Source organism: Phyllopteryx taeniolatus, chromosome 9, assembly GCF_024500385.1.
Source record: "Phyllopteryx taeniolatus isolate TA_2022b chromosome 9, UOR_Ptae_1.2, whole genome shotgun sequence".
Taxonomy (NCBI): Eukaryota; Metazoa; Chordata; class Actinopteri; order Syngnathiformes; family Syngnathidae; genus Phyllopteryx; species Phyllopteryx taeniolatus.
In genome coordinates this window covers 16,763,581-16,774,340 of record NC_084510.1, presented here as the reverse complement: position 1 = coordinate 16,774,340, position 10,760 = coordinate 16,763,581, and the positions used below count along the sequence as shown (strand labels likewise).

The 10,760-nt window shown below is 43.0% G+C and overlaps 2 protein-coding genes across 2 annotated transcripts; both read right to left on the bottom strand.

Moving 5' to 3' along the window:
* Nucleotides 1-504: 504 nt before the first annotated feature.
* calcoco1b (calcium binding and coiled-coil domain 1b) lies at nucleotides 505-7,433 on the bottom strand. The gene is made up of 11 exons (XM_061783935.1): nucleotides 7,294-7,433; nucleotides 6,488-6,680; nucleotides 5,349-5,451; nucleotides 3,745-3,956; nucleotides 3,455-3,667; nucleotides 3,239-3,387; nucleotides 2,553-2,622; nucleotides 2,205-2,459; nucleotides 2,012-2,107; nucleotides 1,694-1,761; nucleotides 505-1,621 (listed from the first exon to the last, which is right to left on the bottom strand). The coding sequence occupies exons 2-11, from the start codon at nucleotides 6,626-6,628 to the stop codon at nucleotides 1,594-1,596; spliced, it is 1,335 nt and encodes a 444-aa protein (XP_061639919.1). The 5' UTR covers nucleotides 6,629-6,680; nucleotides 7,294-7,433; the 3' UTR covers nucleotides 505-1,593.
* Nucleotides 6,847-10,682, bottom strand: smug1 (single-strand-selective monofunctional uracil-DNA glycosylase 1). The gene is made up of 2 exons (XM_061783936.1): nucleotides 10,225-10,682; nucleotides 6,847-9,005 (listed from the first exon to the last, which is right to left on the bottom strand). Exons 1-2 carry the CDS (start codon nucleotides 10,531-10,533, stop codon nucleotides 8,439-8,441), a joined length of 876 nt encoding a protein of 291 aa, XP_061639920.1. The 5' UTR covers nucleotides 10,534-10,682; the 3' UTR covers nucleotides 6,847-8,438.
* Between the last annotated feature and the right edge of the window lie 78 nt (nucleotides 10,683-10,760).

Below are 10,760 nucleotides of genomic sequence, written 5' to 3'. Positions count from 1 at the left end.
AGATGTCAACAACGTCCGTAATTACATTTTGAATAGTTTCATTTTCCATTCAAGATATCTGTAACAGATTTGTGACCAGTCAAAATGAAAGCTCGAGAGTTCGAGACCTACTTAATTACAGATATCTGCAAGGTCCTTTTTGCCTAGAACAAATGACGTTACTGGGGGTACTCATTCCAGATATCTACAATCAGAGATCCACTTGCAGATATCTGGAACTCCAGTTTGAGGTATCTACAAAGCCATTTCGACAAGTCATAATTCCAGTTACAGATATCTACAACATCATTCTGCTTAGTTGAAACCTGCTGTAAGATTTCTAAAAGAATCATGAATTGAGGTGAATTCGGTATATCTTGAACTGGAATTATGACTAGTCAGAATCAAACTGTAGTTATCTCAAAACTTGAGTGAGAGATATCTGTAATTCCATGCCAGATATCATTAATCCACGTCGCGGATATCTGTAGTTGAATTGTCAATATCTATAATGAGAAACCCCATACACATAAATGGCAGAAGTGATGCCATTCGTCCGAGGCCAAATGTCATTGCAGATATCTGAAATGCTAATTGTAGATAGGAAGAATGGAGTTACGGATATCTCAAATGGCTCGGTAAAACTGAATTATAGATAACTGCAACACATATCCAGTATAGTTGTTGATTGTTCAGAAGGCTTGCAATATCAGCCACTCTACTATACAGCTTGTTTTCAGTTATGTCGTCGGTAGGCATTATTAATATATTTATGCTTTTTCCTTCATGTGCTGATGTTTATTGGCAAGGTTGTCATTGTGTGCTCATTGGAAGCTGGTTTCTGTATTTCTGTGTAGAATACTGTGCCTGTTAGCCCCGCTATTTTTTTAGGTTGATATAAGATCTGTATGAATATAATAGTTATGGCTGGAATCGTACTTTATTTTTGGTTTTACCTTTGATTCATCAATAAACCTGGAAAATAAGTCTGGATTGGTGCCTATCTTGTTTAAGTGTTTATCTGCTTGTCAACATATTCACAGGTGGCATTAAGGGCAATCACCAACAATTATCAATTATCGTTATTTCAGTATAAATATTTTTGGGACTTTTTTTTGGAGTGGTTTGTCGTGAGATTTTTGTAACTTAAAATCTGTGTCCATCCATCCATCCATTTTCTTTACCGCTTATCCTCACTAGGCTCACGGGCTGCTGGAGCCTAGCCCAGCTCTCTTCGGGCAGGAGGTGGGGTACACCCTGAACCGGTCGCCAGCCAGTCGCAGGGCACATAGAAACAAACAACCATTTGCACTCACATTCACACCTACGGGCAATTTAGAGTTTCCAATCAACCATCCTCGCATGTTTTTTGGGATGTGGGAGGAAAGCGGAGTGCCCAGAGAAAACCCACCCAGGCACGGGGAGAACATGCAAACTCCACACAGGCGGGGCCGGGATTTGAACCCCGGTCCCCAGAACTGTGAGACAGATGTGCGAACCAGTGTCCACCGTGCCGGTGGTTGGGAAACAATACTCCAAACACACACACACACACACACACACACACACACACTAAGAGCTCAGTCTCAACCTACAAACTTGCAGTTCTTTGTATCACCACATGATGGAGCCCATCAATTCACTGCAGAAGAAAAACGTTGAATTAAAAGTGCGTGTTTGTGCGTGCGTGTTGTTTGCGTGGTGGAGGGGTCACCTGAAAACTGGGTCCACAAGTGCTGGCACCATCAGTTGTTTCTTGTCACTGTGCTGATCCGCCTGCATCTAATTGAGCCAGCACATGTAAAGAATGAAAGGGGTTAGCTTTAATCTGTAGCACACACCATGCAGCGAGTGATGACACTGTCACAAACACACATTCTCAGAGAATGATCATGTCACATGAAACACAAATGTTGACTCTAAAAGAAGTCGCACAGCTCCCCTGTAAACAAAGTTGAGTCGTGCCAATGGGCAGCCGTGTGTGTGTGTGTGTGTGTGTGTGTGTGTGTTAGACAAAAACACATGGACTTACTCTATTACTGTCGCTCTCGCTCCAAAACTCTGCTTGCAGTTGCTCTTCCTTCCTTTGCACCTCACTCCTCAGGTCCTCCACTTTCTGTTGGTCAGCCTACGCACGCACACATGCAATCTCACTTCATTTCTTTTGTCCTCATTCTGAGAGAATTAAACTTATATTTGTTGTTGGAGCATCTTCATGCCCTCACCTGCGCCGCACTCCTGAAAGCTTCTCTCTCCAGGGCCCAGTTGGCACGCTCTTCTCTGAGAAGAAGCTTCTCCTCAGAGAGCTGCAGGCCCAACTGGGCCACCTGCAGGCGGCTTTGGTGCAGCTCGGCGTGGGCGTGGCCCTGACGGATGCCCAGCTCCCTCAGCTCCCCGCGAAGTCCCTCGGCCAAGCGCTCGCTCGAATCCAGGCGACTCTGCAGCCCACGGACCTCCGTCTGCGTGGCCTCGTGTTCCACCTGTGGGGAAGGAGGACGAGGAGGTTGAACTTCCATGGTATGACAACAAAATGGCGTCTGACTTAATGTTCTGGGTTGGAAGACTTCACAGACTTGTAGCAACTTTCTCTTTTCTTCATCATGTTTGATCTGACTGGATAATTTCATCAGTATCTCCTTCAGCCTGCGGGAGGGGGAACAGTGTAAAAAAAAAAAAAAATTTAATACTGTAGTAAAGTAACTACTAGTAACTAGCAGGTTCCCAAAGTGCCTTGAAACACCCAGAAGCCTAAGTACCTACAGTTAATATTGTTTTTGTGTTGCTTAATATTTTTGTTTTGTTTTTTAAGTATCTAAATAACAGGTGAAGTTGGGTGAGACTACTTTCCTATTTAGCAAGGGATCTGGCACCAACTTTGGCATCACAGAAATAGCACACACATCACAAATAAAAAACATGAATATGTTAATTTGTGAATAGCGAACCGCAAATAGGGAGTGCTTTACTGTACGAGGTGTGTCAAAAAAGCTCAAGAACTGGTGTCACAAAAGATCTATTTCATAGCCAAACTAGCAACTACAAGTTTTCATCTTCAAAGTGGGCCACACGATCACCAGACGCTTATCTACAAAAAGATCCTGCAGTGTTTGCTTCCTCCAATGCGCGAGAAAAGACTTCAGGGGCATCACTCCCAAGGGGAAACTTGTAATTTGGATTTGAAATATATCTACACTGTATATCGATAAATAACTCCTCTATATATACCTATCTACTGGTATTTCCTGTTTTAAAGACTTGCCTTTCCAACTCCACGTTTCTCTCCTTCTCTCTTTCAGTCAGCACCTTGACTTCATCCTCCAAGTCTTTGATTTGTTGCTGACTGTGCACTTTTTCAGCCATGAGTTGACTCAGTTCGGAGTTGAGATTTTCCTGACAGCTTTCCACATCCTGCAGCGCAACACACGAGTATCAATAATCGAACAAATATATGATCTGTATTATACCTTGTGTTTACCTTGTGTTTTCCTTCCACCTTCTTCAAGGCGTCACATTTGTGTGTTAGGTTTTGACAGAGCTGGTGAATCTCCTCCTTCATCGTGTCCCTTTCGGTCTCCCACTCCTCCTTTGCTTTTGTGCTGCTCCTCCTCTCCTCCTCTATTTCCTGTTTGGCCTCCAGCACAGCCTGCTGCAACTCTGCCTTCTCCCTCAAGCACTCCTCTAGCTCACTCTGTGCACAGCAAATCAATTACAGCAAATTCAAGTGTTGCAGAAAAGTGGACGGTGGGCAGTTTTCCCTTGTCCCACCTGGAGCAGCTGAGCTCTGGGGACCACCAGGAGCAGCTCCTCCTCCTCGTCGTCTCCATCTTCCTCATCTCGTTCCTCTCTCAAGGTCTCCAGCTCATCCAGAGGTTTGGGGGCGCAGAAGGTGAACGGTCGGCTTTGGCCGCAAACTTTCCCCATCTTGTGCACGTAGACAAAGTGGTACTCCACTGTGCTGGGGCGAGGCAGGTAGGAGGCTGACAAAAGCAACAACATTTCCTCTATTAATGTATGTGACGTACGCTTTCATTTACAATACTGTGCTAAAGTCTTAATTTAAAGGGGGCATATTACGATTTTTATTTGGTGGGGGGGTCCACACGCCACATACAAATATTTTAGTGTATGAAGTGCTGCCTCCTTTTAAAACGTTTTTATTGTCTTTATGGTAAATTGGTTGTTTTCCCAACACTTTTGGCTGTGCTCCCGCAAGTAGAGGTCACTCTTGTAGCGAAGAACCGGGTTCCATCCACCTGTCTTCATGGTGATGAAAGTGGGATTCGCCATTGACCTGGCAGTATTTGGGGCAGGGTATACATACGGTTGCTCACTTGTGGGATAATTTCAACAAGACAAGAAAGCGGTGTGTAAAATGTTTTATACTTCTTGATCCTCGAGGTATTTGGACAAAAGCACGCCCCAGACATGTTATTGGGATGCCTGGGAACTGTATTAAATTGTAGGAAAAAAATGCCTTCTTTAAGACACCACCACTAGCTTTGTTATTTTCACAGTAGTAAATAAATGGACAAATAAAGTTAGTTAGATTATGGCAAAACTTTGTAGAAGGGCGGGGCATGAACCACGGAAGAACCCATTGCATTTTGGTGAGGATCTGAATAAAAGTTTTTCATGACTCTGTTTCACATGGAATTTATTTCAAAATTAGGGCTTCAGAGGTGCAACAGTGGTGTCCGCATTTATTCACCTGTGCCTTTCACACAGAACCCCGCGAAACTTTGTTTTAAACACAAAATCGCTGGAGAATCAAGTCTTGGGTGTTAAACTTCACCTTCCTGTCCTGGCTTTCCACTGTTTGCTTTCCTACAGCTGCCACCCCACCTCTGATACTACCACCAACCAGGAAAATGTGAGTGTTGGTACAGTACACTTTTCACGTGCAATGGCAAGTAATCAACACAACAGAATCATAATCGCAGTGCCCATGAACCAAAAAGTTGCAAACAGGTGGACAAGTAAGCACAAACAAAAACAAAGTTCACATTTGTGAACAGGTTGTACTAAGTCTGTGCCCTTCTGAGTGATATCTGAGTTACTTGTGGTCATTACCGGTATAACATTGCAGCAACAACTAAGTTAGTAGTGACAGAGGCAACCTCTTGGGGGCATCCAAACTGGGTTTTGGGGGCATCAACAGGCGTCTCCTATACATTTTCACGGGAAAAGTTGTTAATAGGCGCACAAAAACATCCCCCCCAGAGAAGGACAATCATTCACAGTCACATTCAAACATCACTGAATGGAACTGAACACAGACTGCAAGTCAGGCAAGTGAACCACTACTCCATCAGTGATTGTTTCACCTTTACAAAACCACACAGTTACAGTTTGCACTATTTGATGTTTACCGTGAAAAAGTGCACAGCAGTCAACATCGCTTCCTTCAGTGTAGCCTTCAGGGACAAGCGACCATGAGTATGTGTGGTACTCGCTAAGGGATGACCAGCCCACCTAAGGAGGAACAAGACATTCCAAATGTAACCACCAACATAAGGCACACCTGCGCAATCATATGACAAACACAATCAGTGGATATAAAAAGTCTACACAGCCTGTTCAAATGTCAGGGTTTTCTGGTATTAAAAAAAAATGAAAAAGATAAATCATTTCAAAACGTTTTCCACCATTCTCCAGGCATTGAATCAATCACAACTGGACAGTTCTGGTTGTCTTAGAAGACGTTTCGCCTCTCATCCGAGTTAGAACTAGCCTGAGTTGATATGGAGAAACTCAACTATTTATGCGCCAAGTGGGAGACACACCCTAAACACAGACTGTATCATTCTTTTGGAATGCAAAAAAGAACAATCGTTAGAATGCCTGGCAGAGAGGCCAATGTCCGTCCACAAGAGTCATTAGAAACTCCCTCATTAATATTACATTCAGTTGTAAAGTGGTAGTGCAGCTTCCTAACGGCCAAGGAGGCTGTGATTTTGTGTTATTTGTCGGAGGCAGAATCATTGACTTTCTTTGGGATGGACGAAAGGACAGCATTGTAAGTGGCAGATAGTTGGTGTCGTAAGCCCCCTCCTCTGTTAAGGGATGGTTTTTCTACCTTCACGTAGATGGCCACTCTTACTCCTCTTTCAAAAGATCTTCCCTATCCAGAATAAGCACATTTTTGTCCTCAAAAGAGTGTTGTTTCTCTTGGAGGTGCAGGTAGACAGCTGAGTCTTGACCTGAGGCGTTTGCCCGTCTGTGTTGTGCCATGCGTCTGCTCACTGGTTGCTTGGTTTCTCCAATGTATGTACCGTATCTGTGCATTTCTCATTGCACTTGACCGTATACATCATATTGATGATGCTTTGAGGCTATTTTTCTTCAGCTGGAACTGAGGACATTAGAACACTTCCAAATGGCAGTCAGGGTTAGCACAAAATCTTCAGGCTTCTCAAAGAAATAAAAAAGGACAGGAAAAGCCTACTAGAATATCTGAAATTAATTTGGGGTTAATCAGATCTCCATGTGCTTGTCACTATAACAACACCTTAAAGATGCCAATCCAGTCACTGCTGCTCCACTGATGAGCCGAAGTCACGCTGTAGTGACACTCTACTCGGGTTTGGGGGAAGTAGCGCTGACCCACATTTCGAAAGACCACCGCAGACTGGGGATATTGTTTCTCCATGACGGTGACAAGGAGGAAGGCACACACTGATCCGGCGACAGGAGCAGGACAGCTGAGCAGAGGAGACATTTGAGAGAGAAGCACTGTTGGGCAATGCAACATGGCCTCCCCAACGTGTTTAAAAACAACATGCTCACACTGTCACTATACTGCGCACAGACAAACATAGAAACATCAGTCATGGAAAAAAAATAACATTATTAGACCACCCTTGTTGCTTCAATTTCTTGTTCATTTTAATGTCTGGTATTATTAAAGGTATATTACCTGCATAATACAATAAACACGACACAAATGCAGTCCTAGTTGACATTCTTAAGATTAATTTTATTCCCAGTGACTTTGGTTATTATCAAGAAAACTATACTCATAATTATGAGCTAATTTTGTTGTCATCATTATATTGTCCAAACAAATGCACCTTTAGTTGTACCGGGAATTAAAAATGAATAACTGAAGAAACACAACAATTCTTCCATGACTGTAGATAAATAACACATTTTACTTTTTATTTACCAAAAGTAAATACAACAAAACACGTACAGTATAATACTGCTACGTTTTAAATGTTGTTTGGCTAGCTGATAGCTGAGTTGTTAGCCAAAGAATGTTGTTTTATCCAGAATCATAATTTCATTTAGAAAAAAAAAAAAAAAAAGTTTTACCTGAAAAAGTCGTTTTTAAAAAAGACGTTCGCAGCTGTGCTCCCATCAGCACACTGACTAAATGTTGCCAGGTACCGTTGAAGGATCGTCACGCCAGAGGATCATGGGAAAAGCAGTTCACAACAGTAAAAGCAACAGAGTCCTGTTTCTGGACACATAATCCTCTGCTGTGAGTTGTTTACTCGCTTCTTTCATTTCTTGGCAGTGGCTGAAGCTTACCAGGAAGAGTAGTTGACTTAATCATGACAGACACTCTTCACGTCCTAATGACAGGATTACAAGTCACTTATACACCTCTAATCTTTATTTTATTTTTTTGTTTGTTTGTTTCACAATTATCCACAAAGTACAGTAACGTTGTTAAAATTGTCAATTAGAATTTAATATATAAGAAAGGGAAAATTATCCTTTCTTGATGCCCAAGGAGAAATTCAAATCTGCCATTAATTAAATGTATAGTTTTTTTTAACAGTTCTAATTCTTGATCTAAAGCTAATTGAAGTTATACAAATTTGGTTTTCTATTTTGTAATAAAGATAAATAATACATGGAATTGTAATGACATGGGATTAGAAAACAGTCAAGAAAAAGATGTGATCAATCATGAAGTGAATGGATATAAATAACCATTACATTTGTAACAAATACAAGAAGACATTTAACTATACAGAAGTGGTAATTCTAAGATGCAAAACAAATCATTGTAGAACAATACAATGTAAATGGACCAAATAAAATAAATAACATAGTTTTGCCTGTAACAAAAACCTCCAACCTGACCATACTGTAGTGTCTACTTGGTGTACATGAGTAAAAAAAAAAAAAAGTAATAAACAACAGAACAGTTTGTCCTAAATCAATACAGACAGATGTGAAAGGTACAAGTACATTGAATTACACACTTCTGAGCTCTTGGTACTCCGGCTTCCTCCTACATTCCAAAAACCCGCACGTTAGGTTAATTTACGATTTAGAACTGTCCTTAAGTGTGACTGTGAGCGTGAATGGTTGTTTGTCTCCACGTGCCGGCGACACGTCCAGGGTGTACCTCGCCTCTTACCCAAAATTAGCTGGGATAGGCTCCAGCTCACCTGTAACCCTAATAGGGACAAGGACCACAGAAAACAGATGGATGGATTTTCCTGTTATGAACTTTCCTGAGTGTGGGAGGATTCTTGCCATGTGTTGTTACTAAGCAACGGGAGGACGCCCAGTTGTGCTAGCTTCGCTTTAGCCACACTCTCCCAGCCCTTATTGGCCAGAGGGTTCCTGGGCGAAGGATGCATAATGCCCTCCACTCGCACGTCCATACCAGCTGCGGAAAGAGCGCGACGTGCCCGCTGCTCCGCCACCCTGCCCACACCGATCACCATGGAGACACCCAGGGCCTCCACGGCTTGGCACAGGGCAATGTCACACAGGCGGAGGAGCTCCTCACGCTCACGGGCGTTGAGCTCAGGTGGGGTTAGGTTCTTCCCGCTGCTGCTCATGAAAATGAGAGGGCAAAGGTTGTGCACGAAACAGTGGCGGAAGAATGCCGCCGGTTCGCCACACAACTTTCTGAAGAAGCCCCAGAAGCGGGCGCCACTCACTTCGCTCTGAGTGCAGGCCAGGCCGCTTATGCGACGCTTTGGATGCTCGTCGTCAGGGCGACCGACCTCCCCCGTGATCTTCAGCCAATCAACTACTGAGTTCACTTCGCCAAAGGGAACCTGTGAGAGATGAGATGGGTATTTCAACAATTGAATTTATTCCCAGTCAATTTGTGTCACTCAACTTCTGACAAATACACTATTAGTTGGATGCATGACTGAAACTGACAATCATTTGCAGAAAGAAATAAAACTGGTCTCCAGCCAATCGCAGGACACATATAGCCAAACAACCATCTGCACTCACACCTACGAACAATTTAGGGTCTTCAACTAACCTACCATGCATGTTTTCTGGAATGGGGGAGGAAACCGGAGTACAGCCACACAGGCACGGGGGAAAAATGCCAACTCCACATAGGGAGGCCGGATTTGAACCCAAAACCTGAGCACTGTGAGGCAAATGTGCTTTCTCTTCATAGCGATAATAAAATTAGAAACCAATACTTTATATCAACAATTCATTCAAAGTCCTGATACTGACAATAATCTGATGTTGATGTGCCAAAATACCAAGCATTTTATTATTTTTGCAACCTCTACATTGCCCATCCTTACACTAACAACAAACTGCTCCTCTGATGTAATTATTCACTTCCTCTCATAAAATTGTGTTTTCCTCAGAAATACACAACTTTAATCTTGTAATATTAAAATAGACAACTTTTTTCCTGGAAAATATCCAACTTTTCTCTCAAAAATATCAAATTTTGTTCTTACTGTGTATTTTATTATATTTTCAACCTTGATGAAAACCTCTCCAATGCTCATCCTAACATTGGCAACAAGGTGATTCCCTTGTCAAAATCAAACTTTTTTGGGTAAAAAATATACAACTTTGTTCTCATAATATGAATTGAATCTTGAAAATACAAGACTCTACAGATTTATTGAGATTGTTCTGCGTCATACTTCAACATATATTATTTCAATGAAGTATGTTTTGGCGTCACTGATGGTGTAGTGGTACGTTCGTCTGACTTTGGTGCAGGCAGCGTGGGTTGAGTTCCCACTCGGTGACGGTGTGAATGGTTGTCTGTCTCTGTATGTGCCCTGCGGCTGGCTGGCGACCATTTTAGGGTGCAGTCTGCCTTTCCCCCGGAGTAAACTGGGATAGGCGCCAGCGACCCTAACGAGGATAGATGGATGGCTTACTGAGAGGGAATGGGAAAAAAACATCATTATAATATATGTTGTGTATTGCCCAAGAGTTACTGCTGACGTCATATTTAGCACTGACTGAATGTCCTCTTTGTAATTCAACGCTTGCTTAGCTCACCCCCGTCTGGGCCATGCCGAACGGTCCAGGATTCATGCCTAAAAACAAGAAGCTCTGGCCCGTCTGGCAGTACTTTTCCACGTAGCAGCTGTGCGTCTCCCACGCGTACTCCAGTGGGTTGTACACATAGCGGACGGGCTCTCCGAAGCTGAGCCCACGGAGGTGCGCGTTGAGCTCCAGCTCGAGCTTCAGCAACCTGCATGAAGGGCTCGACGCAGTGTTCTGCTGATCCGGGGTCCACTTCCATACTCGCTCCTCCGATTCCCGCTCGTCTCCATTACCCCCCGCCATCGCGCTGCCATTTAACATGATTGTTTTTCAATCTTCATGCATGTGATACCTAACAACTTCCGTATTGACATTGTTACATCGTTTGAGTTGTTTCCTTCCTGTGAGGCGTCTTCTTGTTTTACTGAGGACGTCAATCAACACTCAGGGGCATTACCGCCATCTCCAGGCTTGGAACGTGAACTACATCTTTGCTGGGATTAGCAGAAATACTCATAAATTATTTTTAAAATTAGAATGTGTAGTTT